General features: G+C 38.3%; 1 protein-coding gene across 3 annotated transcripts in view; it reads right to left on the reverse strand.

Annotated features, from left to right (window-relative positions):
* The window catches only part of NRG1 (neuregulin 1), a 1,094,991-nt gene that overhangs the window by 151,716 nt on the left and 917,326 nt on the right, over positions 1–25,949 (reverse strand). For 2 of the 3 annotated variants that reach the window (XM_027598281.2, XM_027598284.2), the window contains exons 2-5: positions 25,138–25,315; positions 15,987–16,108; positions 6,965–7,015; positions 4,640–4,690 (exon numbers count right to left, since the gene is read on the reverse strand). In XM_027598281.2, coding sequence (XP_027454082.1) covers positions 4,640–4,690; positions 6,965–7,015; positions 15,987–16,108; positions 25,138–25,315 — 402 coding nt within the window. The remainder of the gene's footprint in view (positions 1–4,639; positions 4,691–6,964; positions 7,016–15,986; positions 16,109–25,137; positions 25,316–25,949) is intronic. The other variant, XM_027598289.2, reaches the window with a different exon arrangement.

The raw sequence follows: 25,949 nt of genomic DNA on the forward strand, positions 1-25,949 counted from the left end.
TTTTCTCTCTCCCACAGATAGGGGAGACCACCTAAAAGCAAAGCTGTGCTAAATGATTCACATTCATTTTCCCACTTTAGGCTTCCATTGTAGATTTGAGATAATAAACAAGATTATATAGACCTTAAAACTGAGTCTCAAGGAGGTTAGACAATTTGCCTAAGATTACCTAGTAATTACAGCATTGTATTTAGACTTCCGAGCACATGTCCCCCCAAGGTGTGTGTTCTGCCCTTTTCCCCTCGCTGCCCGGCATGCTTTGATGTGTGTAACACACAGATCACACGGGCTCAAGTGGTCCCAGGTCATGCATTTACCTAAGCTACCACCCACACTCCCAATCCACTTCATGTCAAAGATTACTTTCCAGCCCATTCACAGAATCTCATTCCTTTTCATATAAGCTTTTTCTTTGAGGCAACAAAACCTCACATATCCTGCATAGCAGGCTAGTGGATTGCCTGGGTTTGAATTCTGCTTGTGCGACTTCGGACAAAATTTATCAGCCTCAACATCTGAAGAATGGATTAAGGTTTTATGAGAACCATGAGTTATGGTTCTCCATGCAAATTACCTACCACAGTGCCTGGCACACAGAAAGCCTTTAACAGATGTTTGCCATTATTATTATTGTTATTATTGTTAGAAACACATTACTATTTAAGACCATTTCCAGAAACTTATCTTTCTTTTTTCTTTTTTTTTAAGGATTTTATTTATTGATTTGACAGAGAGAGACAGCGAGAGAGGGAACCACAGCAGGGGGAGTGGGAGAGGGAGAAGCAGGCTTCCCGTCGAGCAGGAAGCCCAACGCGGGGCTTGATCCCAGGACCCTGGGACCATGACCTGAGCTGAAGGCAGCCGCTTAACCAACTGAGCCACCCAGGTGCCCCTCTTTATTTTTTTCTAATTACTATTCATTAGACTTTTCATTTTTGTTTCCCTCGTTTATATATTAAATTGGAATAGATGGTTCTTAATTCAGTAAAGTGACTGGTATTAACAATTGTACTTTTTTATAGCATTCAGTAAAATCGTCAGCAAAATAGGGACACGGGCAGATGGCACTTCAGAGAGAAGTCATTAACGTTTGTTCTAAGCACTTCTTTTACTTTTTTGCTGATCCTATGTAAAGGAGGAACAAGAGAGTTCTACTAACTGTTTTGTAAGGTTCACATTCTTCTCCTTATACAATAGCACTTATGTGTAACAGGACACTCATTTAGCAAATTACACGTTTCAAGTCACACAAGCCACATTTACCAAAACAAAGTAAATAAAATAAAGGAAAATAATGTTAATCTTTACCAGGAGATCATTATCAGAAACTTCTTGAAAATTTTACAAATTAGCAACTCTAAAAATAGTGAGTGTCCAGTGCAAATTTCAATTCCAGTTTCAAAAAAGAAATAGTTAAAATTTTCCTTCCAAAGGGAAGAACTAGTACCTTTGATATTTCACCAATATTTATGAAATGCTAGGAATAATAAATAAAAGGGGAAATAAATGATAAGGTATTTGTAAATGAAACATAAATCCCTTAAAACCTCCAGTCAAGAACAACTGCTTTATTGTTACAGTGATTTTTTAAAATTTTTTAAAGATTTTTATTTATTTATTTATTTGAGCGAGAGAGAGAGAAACAGCATGAGAGGGGAGAGGGTTAGAAGGAGAAACAGGCTCCCTGCTGAGCCAGGAGCCTGATGTGGGACTCGATCCCAGGACTCTGGGATCATGACCTGAGCCGGAGGCAGTCGCTTAACCAACTGAGCCACCCAGGCGCCCTGTTACAGCGATTTAAATAATTATTTAAAAGTTTAAGATCCAAAACCAGTATTTTAAAATACTTCTGATTCATATTTGGTAACATGAGAAAAATGCGTATGATACATTAAGTAGATGGAGGGAGGGTGGATAAATAGAAAGCCAGAATGAAAAACACTGATAAGAAGAATGTGTATTAAAATATTAGCAGTAGTATTTCAGATAGGTAGGTGGGCAATGCTTGTTCTCTTCTTTTTGTTTTTTTTCTATCCCAACTGGAGTTACAGAGGACAAAAGTAGAACTTTGAGGGCGGGCGTGGTCAGGGAAGGCTCTGAGGAGAAGCAGGATGCCGGCAGAAAAGACGGACTTGGCATCCTTCGGGGCCTCCGAGCAGGGCCAAGGGCATAAACTGACACTGCTGAACCCTCTCAGGGTTTGCTCAGCCACGAGAGGCTCTCATCAACAGGACTGGCAGTAAGGAGCTGCTTCTGCACACAGGTGCGCACCTTTGTGCCTAAAGAACGGAAAAGTAACAGGGCTGCCTGACCCCAAGAGCACACCAACTCATCATAATACACAACAGGTTTGCTGAAGCCATAGAAAGCTTTTCAAAATGTACACAGCAAACACCAGTGCCAAGAGTTCCAAGAATGTAGCCCACACAGACATGATTATATTGCAAGAGCATGGTTCACTTTTCATGCGTGGGGATTTACTGGTGTCCCCTTTCTCGTGGAAACAAAGCAAAAAGGAACCTATTCTTTGGCGCTGATTATTTCTGACCCATGTAAACTTTCCCAAGGCCTTCGACTCTTATATATCATTTGAATGTTTAAGTCCCACTTCTGGCTATTTCTGCTTCCTCAAGTTTCCCCTTCAGGCTTTGCTAGATGGAGCTCTGTTGACGTCACAGGGTTCTGCACTGCGGAGTCCTCCCTCTGGATGGGTTGAGCGCCTCACGCCGCTCTCGCCAAGACTGGACTTAGGATCCTGCCACTCTTGGTTATAGTTTTTTACAGAGTGCATTTTCATGAGATTAAGAAAATGTATGCACGAATCAATTCCACAGTATTTACTGAGAGCCGAGCATGAACGGGGAAAGGGGGGGAATGTATGAAAATGGTGCACTGAAATATTTTAACATGATACTAAAATACAAAGCCTTCTTTCTTAGTCTTAAACTTTTACCAAATATCAGGAACTAACTCTGCTGAGAGTTAGAGATCAGGGTCAGATTTCAACATTATTTCTCTCTCAACAGTACTGCAATGGATACAAATGTAAACTGAGAGATTCATTTCAGTTCCCTCAAGCTCTGGAAAACCCAAAGAAGTATTTCCTCTATTCCAAAACTACTCGGATATGCTTAAGGATAGCATCCATCGCCCCGTTAATGATAGCAGGAGGGTTCCAATTACAAGAGTTTCAATAACTTTATTCAATGAATCATGCAGGGGAGAAACTGTTCCCAGACAAAATGCCAAAAAGAAAAATCTAGTATTTGCCTTTGTATAATAAACACTCAAAAACCTAAAACAAAGCTCAACATGATTCCTTAATGCTAGTTAGCTAGAATCTATATAATTATACTAATCTTTTTATAAGTAGAATTAAATAACAAATATCCCAAGTTCCCCAGAAGGGATTATCGTTTTAGACTATGTAATGAGTATCTTTAGAATACAGAAGAAGCCAATTTAGTCCTCTCTGGCATCTTATTTCCTGTTTGATCTCACTAGATTGCTTCCATCAATCTAGTTAAATGATGCTTTATTTAACTAAAATATAGTCAAAACATCATACTTCTTGCGATAAAAAAATATGTTTACATCATATCGTTACAGTTCTGGTACGAACCCGAAAGGAAAGGCTTTAGATTCAAACTGGATGTATTTAAACAGATGGACAAAACAAATGAAGTGGCCTAAACTACCGACCTTCCTGCAAGTGCTTCCTACCATGCTGACAGCCAAAGGAAATTGTGCCTTAAACACGCTCCCCGGGTTGGAATAGAATAATTGGGAATATCTACTTATTGAGGAGCTTCTCAGACTGAGAAATAGATTTTAAATAAAGAGCTAAAATAAGGGAGAGAAAGACTGTAATTATAGGTTTTATTTTCAAGGTCTGATAAATTCCCCCGCTGGATATCAGAATTTAATTCGACGCTATTCACAATTCATAAGTATCAAAACTATTTTTACTAGTCCTTGCTAATTTCTTAAGTTCTCCTGACATGGCACAAAGCACCAATCAATCTAACAGTTGTATAACTCCACAAGCACAAAGCACATTTCACATTAAAGAGATGAAAACTCATCTGAGATCTTGCCTAGGGACGTGCCTTCAAACATTTTCATAATTGCTATCAAATTTGAATTAAGGGCATCTCTATATATAGTTGCCTTACTCTATCCAGGCAGACTTTATATGAGAACCAGGGAGCTTTAGAAGAGGCCCCGAACGGCTGGGTATCAGGCCTCAAGCAATTGCTAAAGGCAGCAAGACACACTAAAAACAACTGAACATCGATGTTCTCCCCGGCTCACCCAGAGCCAGGCCTCAGAGGCTCTGCAGTCATTTTTCAACATTCAAAGACACTACATTATAACACCACCACATATGTGGTGTCTTCTAATGTGCACGTGTCTCTTAGGGGTAGGGGGTATATCTAATCCCTCCCTCCCCCGCCCCCCCGCCTCCCACAAGCCTAGCACAGGGCTGTTCCCTTCCAAACAGCAAATACCAGCCGGCTCCCAAACTCCTGATGGACTGTTCCTCAGTGAGGACGGAGGATCGACAGGAACACCATCTCCAGAGGCAGATACTGTCTTGGGTTAAAAACTAGCGAATGGAATATTCAAATATACTTACATGAAGAAGTATTTGCTCCTTCTGTTGATACTGATATTCTAATGGGAGACTCTACAAAACAAAGAAGTGAAATGAGGTTTTATTGAGTCAGGTGGCTTGCATTCTTGGGGATCTTCCAGAAGAAGAGGACTAGGAAACAGTGCAACAGAAGAGCCGAAGCACTGCAAAGCTGGAGGAAGATGTGTGCAATATTCCGAGACCACGGAGGACTACTTCTGTAGTCCAAACCCAAAGGATGAAAATGGAATCGGTCCACCTGCAGAGATACCCCGCATACCAACTGGTGTATGAACCTCCGAGAAACATGACTCTGAACAGATCCACAGGACAGGTGAGATGGCCCATGCCTTCTCTCAAGTGTGGTCTTGACTCTCAGAGACATGAAACCAAAGAGAACAATCCCCATATTCAGAAAGAATGAAAGTCAACTTTCACTCACAGAGGGAAAAAAAAAAAAAGAAGAAGAAGAAGAAGAAGAATGAATCTGTTCTCAGGCAACATGGTCTGCATACACACCCTGACCAAATACGGTGCTGAATAAAGTCCATGCATGATCCACTGGAGCAATTACGGTAGGATCAAACAAACATGCTAAATAAACTCATAATAAGGTCACTGAAGGTGTACAGTGGCAAGATGCTCTTAGGTAGCAAGTACAAAGGAAGGAAAGCTAGTATTTAAATACAGACAGAGCATAAAACACAACTTATGCAGAAAAAAAGCATGGGACCTAAGGGTTTTTATTAGTCAGAAAGAAGAACAAGTTAGTATCAAAGAGGGACTGAAATTCAGCAGCCAGAAAGTTATAAAGATTCAAGTCATATATCGGAAAATAATAATGATAGTCACTCCAATTCCCAAGAGAAGCACCACATAATCTGAGAAGCCCAGGTTCCTAACAAGATCTATGGAGTCAGACAGTGAAGTCCCTTAAAAGAAGGGGCTTGTGCTATGCTATGCTTGTTCCTTTTTGTTGTTGTTTTTTTTTTTTACCTCTATCTTTCCTCCCCTCCCTCCCTTCGCTCTTGCTTTCTTCTATTACTCAGAAAAGTACAACCCTCTTAGACTCCAGGGTCATCCCACCCTGTAACATGCATACGTCCATCTTAGGAACAACACACGAATATGCCCCAAACATGGTCAAAGCCATCTGGGATACAGAGAGATTCAACTTTTATGATCTTGAACAATGGCTTGGAAGGGAAGAGGAGAAACTGATGAAGGTAAGTCAAAAAAGGCTGTGTTCGATCATATGGCCTCCTCCAACTTCCCAACAAGGTACTGGCCATAATGAAGGAAATCAATGAAGACAAAACATTAAATACAGGGTAATGGGAAGGAATACTGGGCTAGCTGGAACGATCTGCTCTCCTACTTGCTGAGACATATGACTTAACATTTCTAATGCTTCAGTTCTCTCATCTGTACAATGAAGAAAAAATAATGTCGTTTCACACATCTATTGTGAATACCAAATGAGATGCAGAAGTCTTTGTAAACTGTGAGGTGTCATGTAGAAACAGGTTATCGTTGTACTTCTGAAGTGAGTTTTGAATCTTGGACTCTAAAAATTTGCCTCTCATTAAATATGAATTTTTAAGTATTCCAAGGTCCTCTTAACTATAGAATAACAGAGGATAAGGAAAGTAAAAAAGAGAGAGAGAGAGACAGAAAGAAAAGAAAAAAATTCACAGCAGACTAATTAAATTCACAGCTAATGGAGAAATCAATGAATTATGGTTATACATGCATTAGTAGAGCTGGGTTAGAAGTGGCTAATATCTGCTCAGACTATAAGTGCTACCGGCAAATATTACAGGCAAGGAAGAAACAAACAAAAACAAACCAAAAAGCAATGCACCAACATTTGGAAAAATTCAGGCACAGAACGGTGTTTTCTGTAAGTTCAGGGACCCATAACTGCTCATTAGGAGCCCAGAGGTCAGAGATGGGACACAGACACATTATCCAGGAATGAACTACGGTGGATAAAAAGAACAGAGGCAGCTGAGGCACCTAGAAAGGTTGTAAAAACTCAATGTATAACCCAGATGTCATCTTTCCTGGTCTAATGTCACTAAGTTGTATTGAAACATCTCTTTTCTCCATGCGTGCCTCTCAGGCCCAACTTCAGACACACACCAAGAACTGTACCCCTTTACATAAAACCCCGAAAGGCAAAAGGAGCCAGAGAGGAAATACTGGAGCAGAAAACCAGAGCAGCTACAGTTTGGATGCAGAGAGGATTCTGATTAGTAGAAGGTACAGCCAGCAGTTAGGTCTGTCGTTCTGGTTAGTAAAATTGGGTGAGCTTTTCCTCCTTACCTGAAGACACATATGCTCTTTCGGTGGAGGCTGGCATTCCAGTGATGATGTCTATAAAAAGAAAAGGTGATAGGAGATTATGATGTATAATCAGGAGGCCAGGAGCCACTTCCACAGCCTGCCTTCAAACCGAAAAAGAGTGTAAAGAAAGAAAAGGATTGCAAGAGGGTGATGAAAGCCCAGGCTCTATCCAGCCCGAACGTCAGAAATGCAAAAAAAAAAAAAAAAAAAAAAAAAGGCTGTCCAGATAAGTAGTTCTTCTTTCTTGGGCAAAGAGCATGAGATGAGCAATGCTGGAGTACGTAAGAAGGATTCCCTGCCCCCACGGGGCTGGTGAAGGACAATATACAGCAAGGAGGCGGTGGGTTCCTTCTCAGAGAGGAAGGCAGATGGCAGACGTAAAAAAAATATCAAAGCTGTGGTCAGAATTTTTAAGTTATCAATCTTTGGAGAACTACATGTTTGTTCGAAAACAAAAGCAAGCGATGTTTCTTGTCGGGATTGGTGAAAAACGTCCAAGTTCTGGCATTGAACTCTACAGAAAATTGCCAGTGATAATCCAGATGGGTGCCTTATCTGACAAGAGTTTTCCGCTCTCCGGGCAGGCACAGAGTAATAGGGAGCTCCCACCCCAAGGGAATGAAGGAGAAACTACATATTGCTGGACATACCATTATGGTGGGAATTGTGACAGTCTTGTTTAAGCTTTGACATGCTTTCAGTTTGCTGCCTTTATAATGGAACAAAGGACGATTACATTGTCTTCTTCCCATCCTTCTGAAAAGAGTTTCACTTGCTAAAATCTAGTATTTTCAGTAAGGCATAGTTTTATGAAGCCTGGAAAGATGTAGTGATGCAATGATGAATATCATTCAACCTTCACTGTTGGTATAATTATTGTTAAATGACAAAATAGTACTTCACTATTTACTAACCAGGACAAAAAAGATAAACTGAATCTGTTGTAATATATACATATATATTACAGAAGTTATCAGAATCTACTAAAATCCTAAGCAAATCATATATATTATCATTTTATGTTTGAATTAACAGCCTGTTAACCATGGAGTTTGAAATGTTCACTCTCAACATAATCATCTTTAAATACAGATACGACCATTTCAGGTTTCCATGGTAGGACTAGCCCAGTAGGTAAGAAGATTTAATTTAACTGGCAATGTTTCTTCAACCTCAGACACTTCTCTAGGAATACAAGGTTTTGTGGAATCAGGAGGGGAAAAAAAATAGCATCTGAGATTCAGAAGGGATGTTTAATAGGAATATATAAAGATCAGACATCTATCTTTAGTAAGACCAAATGTGCTTCTCTTGTGAAAATTAAGTAATGGACAGTCCTTTCTATTCAAATGTTAGGAAGACCAACCATTCAAAGTGTAAGATTATTACCAAGCCACCAAAGTAGCCTACATTGCCTCTTAACACCCACAAAAAATGGGAAGAAGTGAAAGGAATCAGAATGGGAAGGTGTACAATATCCTTTGGATTTTCTCAAGCAGCATGCATTAAAGAGGATACTCTGAGTTGATAAATGGCAATATCTGTTTCTAACACGACTACAACTAACTTTCTTGATTTGAACTACAGAAAATGAAATGGCTCTTCTTTGGGGGGAAAATTTAATCTGAGAGAAAGATTTTAATCAAAGATTCACAACATTTATCTTTCCCTATGAATACCCAGAAGAAGATCCACGTTTCCAAGCAAGTGCCCACGTTAGGAGAGAGGTCTCCTTTTCTGTCCTTCAGGACCCATCACTGACAGGACAGCCAGACTGAAGTCATAAGCTCAGGGTCACGAGAATTGGGCAGAGGTCCCAATCCCAGCATGAATATCAAGACTCTTTTCAAATTTATTTTTGACAAACCAAGTAGCTGTCCACTGTGACCTTCCAAGAAAAAAAAAAGTGGGAGCTTTTCTATCTCCAACATAAAAGATCTCAGATTAGAGGAAAGGTTAACCATAACGTTTCCTTTTTAAATTGAACGTTACATAAAAATACCAGAACAGGAGGTTACTATAAAAATCTATCTACACAGAGACAACTTAAAATAATCTCCCTTCCTAAAAAAAATATTAATAATAACAATCATCTCCCTTGATATTTACCCTGGAGACCTTAAAAACGTCCTTAACAATTATGGCTTTAAATAGAAACCTTCTGAATTTTCTTGGGGGAAGCACAAGTTAGAAGTTGTATACTTCTACACTAAAAGAATCTTGCTAATAAGAAAAATTAACCTTTTTGATTAAAATCACTCAGCAAAAGGGGACCCCTCCTACACTGTTGGTGGGAATGCAAGCTGGTGCAGCCACTCTGGAAAACAGTACAGAGGTTCCTCAAAAAGTTGAAAATAGAGCTACCATATGATGAAGCAATTGCACTACTGGGTATTTACCCCAAAGATACAAATGTAGTGATCCGAAGAGGTACGTGCACCCCGATGTTTATAGCAGCAATGTCCACAATAGCCAAACTATGGAAAGAGCCAAGATGTCCATCAACAGATGAATGGATAAAGAAGATGTGGTGTGTATATATATATATATATATATATATATATATATATATATATATATATACACACACACACACACACACATATATACAATGGAATATTATGCAGCCATCAAAAGGGATGAAATCTTGCCATTTGCAACAACGTGGCTGGAACTGGAGGGTATTATGCTGAGCGAAATAAGTCAATCAGAGAAATACATGCATCATATGATCTCACTGATATGAGGAATTCTTAATCTCAGGAAACAAACTGAGGGTTGCTGGAGTGGTGGGGGGTGGGAGGGATGGGGTGGTTGGGTGATAGACATTGGGGAGGGTATGTGCTATGGTGAGTGCTGTGAATTGTGTAAGACTGTTGAATCACAGATCTGTACCTCTGAAACATATATGTTAAAAAAAAGAAGATAGTAGGAAGGGAAAAATGAAGGGGGGGAAATCGGAGGGGGAGATGAACCATGAGAGACTATGAACTCTGAAAAACAAACTGCGGGTTCTAGAGGGGAGGGTGTTGGGGGCATGGGTTAGCCTGGAGATGGGTATTACAGAGGGCACGTTCTGCGTGGAGCACTGGGTGTTATACACAAACAATGAATCGTGGAACACTACATCAAAAACTAATGATGTAATGTATGGTGATTAACATAACATAATAAAATTTTTAAAAAATCACTCAGCAAGCATTTTTATGCGTTTTGGGTAGAATTCATATACTTACAAAACAATCTTTTGTTATAAGCGATTGAAAATAATTTTGTTGCAATTACAGATTTAAAAAAATTAAGTCCTGCAATCTTCTTGATGTTTATTTAAGCAATATGTTTTTTCCTGCAGCAATTTGGTATATTAAATTTAATTTATAAAGGACATCCCCTTCATTAGTGCAAATTAGTGAGGATTTAGAATGATCAGGAACTGAACACAGCTGAGCAACTTATGCTGAGTAGGCAAGTAAACATAAGGAACATTAGTATATTTGCCATGTTTGAATGCTTTTTTAATAAATCAGATCTGCTTTCAAGAAAAAGTTGCAGTGTCTGAAAAATGACACCTTGTGGTAAGGAATTTTTCTAATTATTATGCATGCATGACTTGTTTGAGATTTCACCATGAGCACAACATACCGAATATAACTATTTGGCAAAAGACACATATACGTATATACAAACATACATATGATGTGTCTGTGTGTATTTAAACATCCACTTCTGTGACTCCTTGTTATTCTAAAATTACAGTTTATTATTGTGTGTGCAAAAAATATGACCAAGTCATCTTGTTAAAGATTGAAAATGGGCCCACTTATTTATTAGCACTAGTAAAGATGACTTAAGGAACGTCTTCAGTGTCTGCATTCTTGCTCATAATGAGAGCTTACGAGAAAGTAACTGAGAAATGCTGAAATTAATAAATGACGTAGGAACAGAATGGATATCATACACTGAAAATACAACCCCATTCCACTCGTATTGTTCTTCCTTATTAGCCTTCGTGGGAATACAATATAATACAACATACATGGAGACTGCTTTCTCCATTACAAAACATTTTATATTCATTGTCAGTGTAACTATAGCTGGTTTACCAATATCACAGCATTTCCAACAATGCCATCCATTTGGGAGAGGGGGAAACTAAGCCTATTACCCACATGAGCCAAGTTTTTAAAGGACCTATCGATATATTAGGCAAATTTTGTGGAAATATTTTTTGTTCATCTCAAAGGAAACAGCAAATTTATTGCTATGAGCCCAATGTTCCTATGGGATCTTGAATCTCACTCAAATAAATTTTCCTGCTGATTAAAAAAAGAAAATCTAGTAGAGGATATATGATTGATTAGTTTTATATTCTCTTGTATTAATCTTTTAAAGACTGCAGTACTTAATTAATTTGAAAACCAGGTAGGTCTATTATTCTCTTCCCTAATCTGATGCCCAGGAGTTTTTATGGAGCTTCCTTGCTAAGAATTAATTGTGAAATTAAGGTTTCCTGTATAAAGACCAAGCCAAATGCAATGCAAATAAAAATGAACATACAGTGTACAATCTGTGTAAGCATGGTGTATGTGGCCTCTTAAGGGGCCGTATTTAAATTCATGAAAGGAATCCACCCATAACCCACCACGTAATGACGGCTGCCTGTGAGATCCTTCTTTATACGAAACCTCAGCTGGTCTTTGTTAGACCCACATAGTCCCAAAAATAATTAGCAGATTGCATTTGTGCATATCTGTCTACTGTATAGCAAATTCTTTTTTCCAAATAAGATCCGGATTAAAAGGCACTGGAAAAGGAAGAAAACATAAATTTTGAAAATGTAACTTAACATAGTGGTTGGCCATATATATGCACATACATATACATTCTTTTCTAAATGTTCGAAAAAAGTAAAATATGGTCATTATTTCACTCAAGCATATAACAATTTAAGGAGAATTTCTTGGGTTTTTGTCATCATTTCATTTATACCTAGTTGCTAATCTAAGCAAATCTAAACAATGAGTTTCACTGCAGGAAGTTCCTAATATCTGATGGAAGACTTTTATGGTCCGAGCTAATTTTTCCCTGATAGTTACATAGCTGTGTTTTGAAATTAAAAATAGTGTCAAATAGCAAGGTCATCTTGCTACATTTTTCTTTTTTTTTCTGGGGAGAAAACAATCTCTCGTGCATATCTTCTTTCCCCTTACCCCTGCCATCTCTCCTAGAATCTTGTACCAAAATATATTTGAAACATCTTTGTGCAAAGAAGGTACTTGTGTGAAAATTTCAGTATATCACAAGGAATCTTTTGCACATGATGAAATTTGGGTAATTAGCTCACAGCACCATACCAGGATCTTTCTGCAAGGCAACCTGTGTAGAAAAATTACCAGATCACAGTTGTGTACTTATTGGAGAAATATGGGAGAGATGAGTGAGGTAACACAAAATTAACAAAATGACTACTATTTTGTAGGAAATATAAATTAAAATCTCAAGAGGAGTTCTACATAATATAATGTTTTCACAACATGTTCTTATTTTTTAAGACGTTTTTCTAGGACCCCCAGAAGGAAATGAAATTCTTGAGAATTCCACTCTCTCAGCCCAAGTCAATAATAAATACACATTTAGGGAGAGAAGGCTTGGCCATGTGGCAGTTTATAACCACAGTAGAGTGCTCTTTTTCCCTCTGAAAGAGTGTTTCTGTGCAGTGTTTGCCCAAATTTCTAAGGAGACAGGGATGTGACAACACAAGTTTGTGTATCTGAGTCCCAGAGAGCTCCGGACCTGAGCTGAGACTTCTTTGATAACCAGAATTGATCTGAATATAGCAAATTCAATGAGAGCAGTAGAAGAGGCTGAAGGATCAGAAAGATTATTTTCTTTCTGGTTGTGCCGCAACTAAGCCCCTGAGGTGTTGGGGAAAAGAGAGTCTCCCAATATGCAGAACACATCGGCTTTGTCTCTCATGGTGGCTGCCAAGCCACAGGCTCTGACGAAAAGCAGACGGCCCACAGCCTCTGAGGAGAGGGGCGTTTCTAGGCGGCCATGTTTCCAGTTTCACTCTCCCGGGTTGAGCCCATGGTGGGCACCTGACCAGAAGGCAGATGATTCCTAAGCTCTCTAGGTCTTTCGAAATGGTCTGGCACATAAGTGCTGCCAATCAGATTCTTGCAATAGGGAATCTGATTTGGGAACTAAGAAAACAATCACACAATAGGAGTTAAAATGGAAAGAATACCTTAAAAAGAGCCATGAAGAAAAATATGGCCAAGTGAGATCATAAACAGGTTAAAGTCTGTAGTTATAAAGAAGCACCGTTGAAAGCAGGAGAGGTGAGACGATGAAAGAAAAAAAAGCTACAAGAAAATATCTGAAGCACATTAAAGGCAGAGACACTAGAGAGAAGATCCAGAAACTCTTGTTTACTTAAATCTTTAGATATGCCCGGGGTTACATTTTTCTCCTTGACGCCCAGTTATAATGAAGTTCCAACTCTTCCCCAGAGAATCCCTCTCTCCTTATGCCTCACACCCTTCCTTCAGTTTTTTTTTTTTTTTTTTTTCTTCACAAACCAAAGAATCTACTTAAACATCCCAACACACAGTCAGGTACAGAGTGAGCTCTACTGGATCAAGAATTCAAGAAATCTGGGTTCAAGTCCTCATTTGCTACTAAATATCTTGTGATTCTAAATGTGTCTGCTTTCAGATACATGCTAAGTTCACATTTCTTTTGAAATACAATGAGAAGGTTGGATAAGGATGAACTATTCCTAGGGTTCTAAGAAGAAAATAAAAACAAGACCACCTTGCATTGTAACTGAGATTCTTTAGTATCCCTCAGATGCTCTACGTAAGCCAGTAAGACCTCATTCTGTAAAGAATTTTAGTTGGTTGTTTAAGAATGACTTCCTTACAATTTTCCGAGAACTTCTCTTTACTCTTGTCAGGTAAAAAAGACTGATTATCAAAAACATCCCAACTTGCATTTCTCTATGGTCAATACTAAATATTCAAATTTGAGACCAGTTCTTGAATGAATTAATATGGAAAAATGAACTGGATGTCTGTCCTACCAGAGAAATGTAAAAAGCCGTATTATCCCTCAGCACCCCAAAATGAATAAAAAATAAACCCTATGGGCTTTTGTCAGGAATAATATAGTAGTAAATAATTCACTGCTTAATCCTGTAAATCAGAAAACCTGGAATATTATAATAGTACTGTAAGCACTCAGTGAGACCATGACACTTATTCTAATTGTATTTTCCTGGGAATTTATAGTACACATAGCTCTACAAATTTAATCCAAGTGTCAAAATCATAATTCAATAGCATTTACCACGGGGAGACACATTGAACCAAGCCAATGACAGGCTGAGAACAAGCCACTGAACATGGCACAACAGAAAAAAAAAAAAAGAATAAGCCACTGAAATTAGTTTTTAAATTTGTGTTTCAAGTTAGCATCCTATAAAATTTCTCATGGGGTAAAATAACACCAGCAACATACTTATTGCTTAACCTGTGCTGATGAAAAAGTAAAGTGATGCTACATTTACTCATATAAATTTTAAATGGCTTTTACATTTTCAGCTATAAACGCAGCTCCTAAAAATAGTGATGGAAACTACTTTTCGCTGTTGTCCTCTACCCTCTGTAGAGGGAGGCATTTAAAATTAGAGTAATGAACTCTGATTACCCTGCAACAGAGCAGTTCACTGGGGAATCCAGAGAAGGCTGGGGATTAACCTGAGATTTTTCCCAACCCTGTTTCATATTTTTATCTTACTCCTTTCTCCCTGTCCTAATAAGTAAACAGACACAACTCCATCAGTCTCCTATGGAGTTGACCCTTGAAGTTACTTTTGCTCTCCCCTTGCTGGTCTTGCATGTTTACCCTCCTGCTTTCAGAGACCAGGCCTCTGCAGTGGGCACTCTTTCCCCTTTCCCGCCGGGAGGGGAGCAGTGTCTTCAGGCTTGGCTTTATAACACATGACAGGGCATGCATACGCAGTAGTTAAGTGCCATCATGAAAAAGGGAAAAGACGCATCACAGGGTTCTGAAGTCACATTTTATTATTTCAGGAGATGGAGACGCTCCCTGCTCTATCTAGCTCATCATCAGTTTCTAGAGATGACTCCATCAAATTGTGGAGGAGTCGGGTATCCCGAGCACACACCCACCAGCTGTGGTTCTTTTGCTTCTTCTTCTTTGGGTAACTCAGAGAAGTGGCTGGGGGGTAAGTGACACCTTCTACCTCCAAGTCATTCATTAGTTTAAACAAATATCCCTGGCGCCATCAGGAAAGCAGAAGCTCAAGACCAGATATAGTAGGAAGGGCTTTGCCTCGAGGACTCTCGGAATTTCGAATTAAGAGGCCTAAGAAAAAAACTGATAGGCCTCACTTCCTACAACCTAGAGCCAGCTGTATTAAAAACACATACGAGAACATTCAAATTTCTAGGACTGAGTCAGGACTGTATCCTGTTAACACACACACACACACACACACACACACTACATATATTCATATATAATATGTATATGTACATACATATGTATGTAATATACATATATCCTGCATATACAAATGTATTCTGTATATAAATACACACACATGTATATATACACACACATACTCTGTTACGGATAGAGCCAAAGACTTGACAACCCTCCCTGACAAATTTAAAGAGGAAGTCTAATCCCTCTTTTAGCAACCCATCCTGTTTCTGCCATTCATGACCTTACTGAAATTCTTAAAAAATAAAAATCTATGTATGTTTCAGATTTATACCACCTCAGGGAGTAGACACATTCGTCTGGAAGTGTGTTTTATGGAAGGCACATAGGATACTTGAAGTATATGGTTTTCCTTCCGTGTTTTTTATTTGTTCACAATGAGATTTAACACACCAGTTTATTACAACTCTCACCACATCTCTTGATTACTCCTCCTACAGCCTGAGAAATGGAATGTAGTATCTCTTACCATTTGAATCCACAATGGTGATATTGGCAGAGGCACTGTCATTTCCTAATTTGCTGGTCACTTTGCACATATATTCTCCAGAATCAGCCAGTGACGCCTTGTTAATGCGAAGTTCTGACTTCCTATAAGATCAGGACCAAAGTGGTGTAAGTATATTTCACAGAAATACAATGACCATCAAAATCTATTTCTCTGTAGTTTCAGGGTTCTCAAACTCCCCCTCTCCACTCCACACATAACAACTTAAAACATGCCTTACTACTACACAGAAGTATGATTTGACCAATAGTAAAGATGAGATACATCACATTTAAGTGACACTATAGACATGGCCTTAATTTTATCACCCAGATTAGTAATTTAAAGAATGCCTTCTCTAATTTTTCTTTTTATTCCTCTACCACCACCACTAAACACACTATGCCTCAGATTTTTTTTTCAAACCAATTAGTAAGTTTTCTTCCTTTCTATATCTAAATGTCTTCAGCCACTAGAAGTAAAAGCGTAAAATCATTTACAAATCTGGTAAGGACAGACAGACACTTAAGGAAGGCTAGAATAGATTAAAATGCTCTGCATTGTTCTCAGTAAAGTAACATCAGGATTTATGTTAATTTTGAATGAAAAGGATTTACAAAAGAAAGGGAATTCATCTTTAAGAAGATTCTCACATTACTAGGAACATAGAGGGACACAAATCATTCTTAACACTGAAATAAATATACAACAACAGCACACACTTTCATAAAACTGCATATTAAAGCAATATTCAATACTCTTTCAACATGGGCAGCATTGTGATTTGCATCTGTCTATGTTTTACTGTTGCATATAGCCAATAATGTAAGCAGTCTCCATGATTTAAAAACATAGAACCACTGGGGCTGGTTGAGTTTACGAAAGACTTTTTAAAGCATCCCTGTATATTCACACCTGGTCCTGACTGCCTGGGCTCTTGGGATGACAACAGGAAAAGAACAAGGCAGGGAACAAAAGACAGCAACTCAAAATTATATGCAAGGCTCCCATAAGTTACACCTTCTTAGTTTTATAGTGAATTTTCTGGTCTTCTTGTTATATAATATTATTAATCAAATTGAATCAGTTATTCTAATTTAACTAATAAAAAATCAATTCCTACTATTCTCCTCCAGTCTACTGAACTGGACCACCCACCCAGTCCTGTATGTAAGCCTTAGGGCCTTCCATCATAGTGCTTTGGCTTGTGCCCCTCCTTTCTCCTAGAATGGGGGGGGGGTCCCATATTTCAAGATATTGGCTGACTTTTCAGGACCACCTCAAGTGCCAATTCTTTCATCAAACCTTTCATAATCATGTAGCTGCTACTCCTCTCTTCTTTGTCTAAATTCTGACAGCCTTGAGTACCTCTCCCACGATCCTCACAGTTCTTGAAGTACATCTTATTTTTCTAGCCAGGACATACACTTTGGAGTCCATAATTTAAACTTCTTAGTACCCTCACAGTTCTATGAGGACATGCCACCGCTTTGTCCTTGGTGCATCCTCAAACGTTATGGGATGAATGTGTGAATAAATGAAGAAAATATTTGGATGCTCCTACTTAAGCTCTCTCCAGGACCTAATGTTCCTAAATGTTGGCTGCAGGAAAGGAGGATGCCCTATTAAGAGGGCAGAGACAGTTGGAGGAGGTCCAGACCAAGGTAGCAACACTCAAATCAACATGTGGATTGAAAAATTAATGACTCAGAACAATGTCAACAAGTAAATTTGAGAAAACAAAAGAAAAGTACTGTACTCAAATAAATTCATAAGACATTAGGGTGAAGAAAAACAGGCTTTTTGTTGTTGTTAATCCTGCAGGAATTCTCAAAGTCTTTAATATGCTAATGTATTCTGACTCTCTAAGAGGGGAATATGTTATTTAGTTACTCTCAAACTTATTTGACAATGGAATCCTTGTCATCCACATAGCATATCCGTTCATATTTCCTGAAAATGATGGTGCACAGAACAAAACTGATAAAAGTGGATCTAATACTTAGATGTAATGCGGTGGGGGGGTCGCCAAGGGCCATTTATGCAGGGATATTCATGTATTAATCAGAGGAGTTCTCCACAGAAAAGGTTCCCTGAAGTCTATCTCTATAAACCAAAATAGAACAATCTGAGGGCAAGCATCTTGGCAAGCTGATATTAAGATCTAATTATAAACTACAAGAACTTTTAAAATTATCAAAATACAGTATTAGGACATTAGCCCCCATCAAGTTGTGTTAACTTTTAAGCCTGGGTTTTGAGTATTCAAATCTAGTACTTTTCTTAAGGGATTATCAGCTATTTATACAAATCTGTCCAACTATGCCAAGTTTCCTTCATGACACACATCTATGAAGAACAGTCAGAAACAATGCAAATACTACAGTAAGCTTGTCCAGCCCCAAATAGCATAATTAGCTGGAAGAATTTTCATGTACAACCATGGAACCACTAACAATAATTGATAGATCAATCATGAAGAAGTTCAGGTTGAGGTTCTTCCTCGTTTTCAACACAGAAGAAAAAGTGAATGCCTAAAATAAGAAAATTATAACTTTTCTTGTTAAGCCCCCAATCTTAATTCTAAGGTTATCACAACAACAACCCAAGAATGTACAACACCTCAAGATTATAATAATTCCAATAACACTCCTTTCTTACTTATGTAAATTGAGGAACAGTCCCTGATGATATGTGAGGAGTTTTTTCTTGACCCTGTGCCATTAATTTTTTAACTACTGAACTGGATCAAACTATAAGAAAGATGGTAATCAGCTTTATAGTTAACATAATCTTAAAGGGATAATTTTTAAAATAAAAATTCTCCCAACAGAACTACACATGGTTTCCTGGAATATTACTCCAAGTAATGCTAATAAATTTTATGCTTAAAAGAATAAGAAAAAAAATTTTCTATGCTCAAATAAATATTGCATTGAACAAAGTTAAATAGATTTCCTTACAAAAGTACCTCTTAATGGCTTTATGCAAATATGTACTGTGAACTTCTAAGGCAGGCATCACATGTAGCTAAGGTATCCTTTCAGTAGAGAACACCCTTGGGAATTCTAGGACTGAACATCAATGCGCTAAGATCAAGATTCAATTTAATCAAGATAAGCATAACAAATACATTCCAGTTCAAAAATCAGTAGCAGAAGTATAAGCTTGGAGAGACGTGCCTGGACAATAATATATACAGAAAAAAGGATTTCAATTAGCCATGCGTTTAACATGATTCTATTTTAAAAAACTAAAAAAAGAAACACTAAAAAAAGAAACTTAGGCCCTGCTTGGCCATATTAATATTAAAACAGCATAAATCAAACTGGATAAAAGTCTCAATACACTGCTCACAGGCTGGATCACATCTAGAATATTTAATTATGTTTTGAAGGGGCATCTGATGAAAAATATCAATAACTAGAGGACTTTAGAAGAGGTTGATCACAATTGAATAGGGCTTATAAATCTTATCACTAGAGAAGATTCTATTGAAGAAACAGAGGTCCTACTGGCAGGCCAACTAAGAACAAGATAGAAGTAGCTTTTTTAAACATATTTCATGGTTGTCATCTGGAAAAGAAAACTATTCGAGGAGGCTCTTGAAGATAGAATTATGTCCGACAGGAAAAAGAAGGCATATTTTGAGTGATAAGGAAGAATTTCTGAACATTCAAAAATGGGGAGGGTGTCTTTCCCTTTGGAAAGATTCAAGTCTGGATAACCACCTGTCAAGAATATCTCTATGCAGAAAAAAGATTAAATTAGATCAGTGGTTTCAACTATTTTGAAAACAAAACAAAACAAAACCTGTTTTAAAACAAAAGCTTAAGTCAGAGCCTCATATTCAAAACTATCATAAAGAGACAAAGGTGTTCAGGTCAAGGTGGTTGGCAGCCCATTTTCAATTCAGTGGAAACTTAAGATTCTCCAGGGACACAGTGGGAAAACCACTGATCCAGATGATCATTGGGACCCCTGTGAACTCCGGTGATACATTGAACTATGAGACCCTCTGATCCGTGGGCCCTAGAGTACGGGGTGGGAAGTAGGAAGAGAGAAGAAACAAACAAACCTTTTTTGAAAATTATACACTGCAATGATCTGGGGCTTTAGTAAGTATGGATACAACAGTTTTGTACTGTCTTCAATAAGATACCATTTGCTCTCCACAGGAAGGAAGTTAACTTGGAAAAAGTGTTGAATTCCCATCCAATCATAAAATGAATTTTTTGCTCTTTAATTGATGAGTTATCTAGAAATCTGGGAGGGGTTGATGTTTCAGTGGATTTTCATTTTTTAAAAGTATTAAAAGAGTTAACTCATGTAAAGTGTCTAAAACAATGCTTGGAATCCTATGAGCTCCCAATAAGTGTTAGCTATCATTACAATTACATTTTATATCCCTGCAATATTTAGATTTTTTCATAAGCACACATTACCTGTGGATTAAGAAAAACAATATGATGTAAAAATAAATTAATACAGACTGATTTAAAGATGAAAGTTCTAAATATTAATTTCTTTTTTATATCAAAAGGCAAACTGTATTCTTTGAATTAAGTGCTCAAGGATGGATTCAAGGTTCCAATAACGACTGTCTTTGTCTTTTTTGGCTTGATTCTTCCACTGCCGTTTATGGGCCAAGACAACTTAAATGCATATAGGGAATATCTCTTTGGTTTATGTAAATCCATTCCTCCAATCTCTAAGGAATCATGTATGAACTCTGTGTGTGTGTGTGTGTGTGTGTGTGTGTGTGTGTGTGTGTGTGTGTGTTCAACACAGCTTCAGATACTGTCCAACTGCCAATAACAAGAAGGATAAAGAGGAAGGAAAGGGTTTCATAAGCAACTCTCATACGATACAGAACCAGGCACTGCACCAAACGCCTCACATAAGCCATATGAAATAGGCACTGAGTATTCCCATTTATACCTAAGGAATTGGAGCTTTCCTTACACATAAAATTAAAATGACCTGCAAAAGCTGCTCAGCTGATGCAAGAAGGGAATGTGTGTGAACTTTTTCTAGAATAGAGTCAAAGGACCAGCAACAATGGACAACAGAAGAAAGAATTCCCTTTAAAATGTCTGCAGAAATTTGACAAGACCAATTAGATCCAATTTTAAACAAAATGAAAATAGGTGAGAGTGGAAATGAAGACTGAGACAGAACTATGGGCATCCAAAGGAGTGTGCCATACACAAACAATGGAAAGTCAGCCTTTCATAAGCTGATATTTAAATGAGGCCAATCTGACAGCCTCAAATATGAATCTGTCACATGCCATGAATCTGTCACGTGCCATGCTCTTTAACTAGTTTTCTTGCTCAAAATGATCCACCAGGCAGAGGAAGCAGAACAAAGGGATAAGCAGACACATAACACTGGGGCAGTTTCCATTTTTTTTTAAATTGGTTCCACACACTGCTTTGCCAAATACGACAAACACAGGCTCAGATAAAAATTCAAAGTCATAGGAAGAACATGTAAGAATGTAGTTCAGGGTAGAAGGGCGATAAGACTTTACAAAGTAATAGAAATTGCTGATTGGAGTCTCTTTGCAACACTACGGGATGACAAGGAAATTCTGGGGGCATGAATGATCTAGACTACGTGAAAAAGAAACCTAGACTAAGGATTGGAAAAGAGTCAACATTTTCCTTAAAATAAAGAGAATCCCAAAGAAATCCTAAACCTCACACTGAAATTCACCTCTGCTTGGTTGATCAAAGTCTCAGATAAAGTTTAAGGAACCAAGTAACTGCTGCAAACCATTAACAGTTTGAATATCTTAGTAATGGAAAATTATGAATATGCAGATGAAACTGAAAAATGAGAATTTTTTTTATTAAAGACATTATCCTATGCCTGTATGTGTCCCCAGCCCTATGTTGTGACTTTACTATACATAGCAAAATCACCAGTAACTGTGAAAAGACAGGAGGCATAGAGTCAGACCTGCTTCAAATCCAAGCTTTACTATTCATCAACATTAGATCTACAGCAAGAAACTGATTTCCTTCATGCTCAGGGCATTCATTTTTTTTTTTTTAAATGGGTATAACAATAATAGCATCCATTCTCTTATATCTATAGGACAAGTTGAAATAATAGGGGCACCTTGCAAATGTTAATTAAATTTAAAGGTTTGGTCCTTTAACCTTAAAAAAAAGATGACAACACTAATGGCCCACTTTACATAAAGTGTCTTATTTTTGGAAGATCAAATATGTTAAAATGTTTTGCCAAGAGTAATTTATAGCCACATAAGCTGCATAAAAACATCTTTTTGTTCCCATTTAATTCTTTCCAGCAAGGCTACTGTTTAAAAGAAGTGACGGCTGAATATTGGCCTTTCTGGTATAATGGGGTTTTATTAATATGTAGACAGTGCTCTTAGCTGTCTGGACCTATGAAGCCAACATGAAAATGTTTTTCTGAACACTAATGATACTTTTATATGTCATCCAAGCCATGTAACAAATTACCTCTTTAGGCATATAGGAACTGTTTTCAAAACCATCTTCTCCTTACCTATCCACCTTCATTTGTTTCTCCCCAGGCATTCTCAGACTGAATAATCCCAGTCTGAAGATGCTCTGTTCTGTTCCTTCAGCCTAGATAAACCTCTTCTCCCTCCCTCCTTTCTTGGCAGGCTCCTCGGTCCCTGATCGGGTCCCCTCCCCATCTGTGCTAGCTTCTTGCTATGGCATCCCGGGACTACCACTACCGTAGCCCTTAAGACTGAGTATTCTAACTTCACCATCTCTCTCCCCTCTAGACCACTCACCTCTCTGTACCCAGCATCTAGCCCAGGGTCTGACACACAGCAGCTTGTCCCATAAAGGGCAGAATTCCCCACCTATTCACCCACCGGCCTCTTTACTGTCCTATAAACAGAACTTGTTACTGACTCTAATTCTGCTCTTTTCTCTCTCATGGCCTGGCCCACCCCACCCAGCCAGGCAGAGGGGATTTTCCCCCTTTAGCAGACTCAAATCCATCTCCCCATGGCTACTCAGGGAGCTCTGTGAGTCTCTCCCTCTTCCCAACCTCACGGCACTTAGAATCAGTAACCTACAATTTAGCACTTGGCTCCCTGATTAAATCTTGACTTAAAGGAGAATTTACCTTAACATAAAAAATAACTTTCTAAAAGGTCATTATTTACAAATGAATGGGCCGCTTGAAAATCCTGAAGTCCCCCCCCAGCCCTAAGAGGGCTCTAGCACATGGCCTCTGGAACAACTATGTTTCAGATAAGGCTGAACTAGAGAATCCCTATACAATCTATGACCCCCTGGGGGCAGAGATAACACCCATGCTTCTCCCATTTCCCCACACTCGCAGCCTAAAGCCTTCTGTGGGCACTTAAATATTACTGATATCATTTGACAGCCGTGTGGAAAGAAATGAGACATTCTCCTGCGTGTGAAGATAACTTAGTTCCTTACTAATGTGTCTAATTGATGAAAAACAAAACAGACACCAAACTCTATTCAATCCAGTATCTAAAAGTATTTTTTTCTTGTTAAACTCCTCTATAAGCATCACAGTTCTTTTTTTCAGTTCACTCACTCTACCTCCTCCCCTCCCCATATGCAAACGTTATTAAACATGTATGCTTGCCATTTTTAAAAGAAGGAATAAGGTGTTAAGGAACCCAAGGAACAGATTTGTGTTCCAGCTTCGTTACTTACTAGTTGTGTGATTCAAGGCAAGACAGAACACTTTTTTGAATTTTAATTTCTTAATATGCAAAATTAGGCCCCATGTATAGTTCAACTTCCCTTACTACCTAGGGGAATGTTATAATAAATAAATAAGATTCTGTAGAAAAAAAAATGTCAATTTACAGTGTTATTTTTTGTATCTTTGAAGAACCAACCACCTGCTGCAAAAGTAGTATCCACTCTTTTTCTCTCCACATCTTATTATAGTACTTCCAAGTCAAAAGATCTTGCCGACACAATCGGTAACAAGAACAAGCAGCGTAGTTAATAAAACTTTCCCCACGGAAACTAGGGGAAAAATTCAGTAATTATGGTTATTACAGCAATTAAACACGATGGGAAGATTAAGTTAAATTTCCATTATAATCACTTTGTTGTCTCTGCGCTCCTGAGCTTGTGACAACTTTCTGGTAGGTGTTCTATAAGATCAAAATACAGGAGGAGATTCTTTTGTTGTTGCTTCTGCTATCATCCCTGGGATTTCACTGGAATCCTCTTCGTGTGAGGAAAGAAAATGTAATCTCTGAGCCTGGAAGTACTATTATCCATGTCACATCGATGAAAGGATTATTGACAAGCAAAACTCTCACATACTTCTCTCTTCCCTAACTTCAAAATGTAGTATGATAATAGAAGAGGATTTCTTAAGTGAGGAAATACATAAAAATGAAGAGGATGGGAATAATAAAGGAGCCTCATTTTAGAGTAGGTGTAGACACCCCTCCAAGATGTTACAGGAATCACCTGGAGCCCTTCCAATCATGGCCCTCCTCGAGGAAGACAGGAGGATTTAAGATTCTTGAGAGCCAAGATCACCTGATGTTTTAATGTGCTACAGTGGTGATGTAGTTTCACAGACTTGCCAGTTAAAAAAATCTTATTGGGTATCGCTGGATGTATTAGCCTCTTACTTGAAAATAGTTCAAATTCAAGCGACTGCATTCTCTTCCCATAAACCTGGGCATTTCCTGGGCTTCGTTAAGTTGGGATGTTGATTGTGGAAGGCACTGGTACTCTCAACAGCATTTGTCTTATTTTAAAGAAATCCAATTTTAAATGTAACATATTACAATTACAGCAGTTATCATCACCAAAGCTTCTCCCTCCACATCTCCAGTTCTCTCCCCATCCACTCTTTTCTTTCCTCATCCAGAAGCTGCAAGAATCAGAAACTTCCAACTCTTCCCTATATAATAAGACAATTTCTGGTCATCATATAACGAACAACCTTTTCACTTATTATAGATCATATCTAGATCTATATCATAGATCAAAGCTAGATCATAGCTTTTTGATAAATGAATTCACATTTGGGGGCTGTAAATCATTTTTATATTTTCTATCATTCTATGGCTAGACACTGCCTCTGCTATTAGATGCATTACACTTACCCTGGCTTTTTTTGTATCTTGATGTTTTGTGGCTTGTTCTTGCGGTTTAATTCATTCCCATTCTTGAACCATTTGAATTTGAGAGAGGAGTATTCGGAGCTGGTCTCACATCGAAGCACTAGTTTAGAGCCTGCGGCAGACTCCTGGCTTCTCATCTCTTTCAATCGGGGAGGCAAAGCTAAAAAAGGAAAGAGAAGGAAAAAAATTCGGATCATCTTTCAAAGAGAAATATATTAATTTTAGGTGAGCTTGATCAAGACACCATTCCCAAATGTTTTACTATCTGAGAGAGAGAGAGAGAAAATGAGTCTGCCAACATGGATCTCACCTTGGAGATAAAATGCCCGAATAAAATATACTTGGGGGAGTGGGAGGGGGGGAGAACCTAGATTATAAAATATTCTAGATGGTTACTTCCTCAATCTTTACTTTCTGATGGCATTAAAAATCCTGGACATTGGTCATTTCAAAAGCACAAAAAACCTATGCTAAAGGAGAATGTGCAACCAGGCCATCATCATTATTATTGTTGGTTTTAATTCCAGTAGAGTTAACATATAATGTTCTATTAGTTTCGGGTGTACAATATACAGGCCACTTTTTTTTTTTAAGATTTTATTGATTTGACAGAGAGAGAGACACAGCAAGAGAGGGAACACAAGCCGGGGGAGTGGGAGTGGGAGAGGGAGAAGCAGGCTTCCCGCGGAGCAGGGAGCCCAACACGGGGCGCGATCCCAGGACCCTGGGATCATGACCCGAGCCGAAGGCAGATGCTTAACGACTGAGCCGCCCAGGTGCCCTGCCATTATTTT

Source organism: Zalophus californianus, chromosome 2 (genome assembly GCF_009762305.2).
Source record: "Zalophus californianus isolate mZalCal1 chromosome 2, mZalCal1.pri.v2, whole genome shotgun sequence".
Lineage (NCBI taxonomy): Eukaryota > Metazoa > Chordata > Mammalia > Carnivora > Otariidae > Zalophus > Zalophus californianus.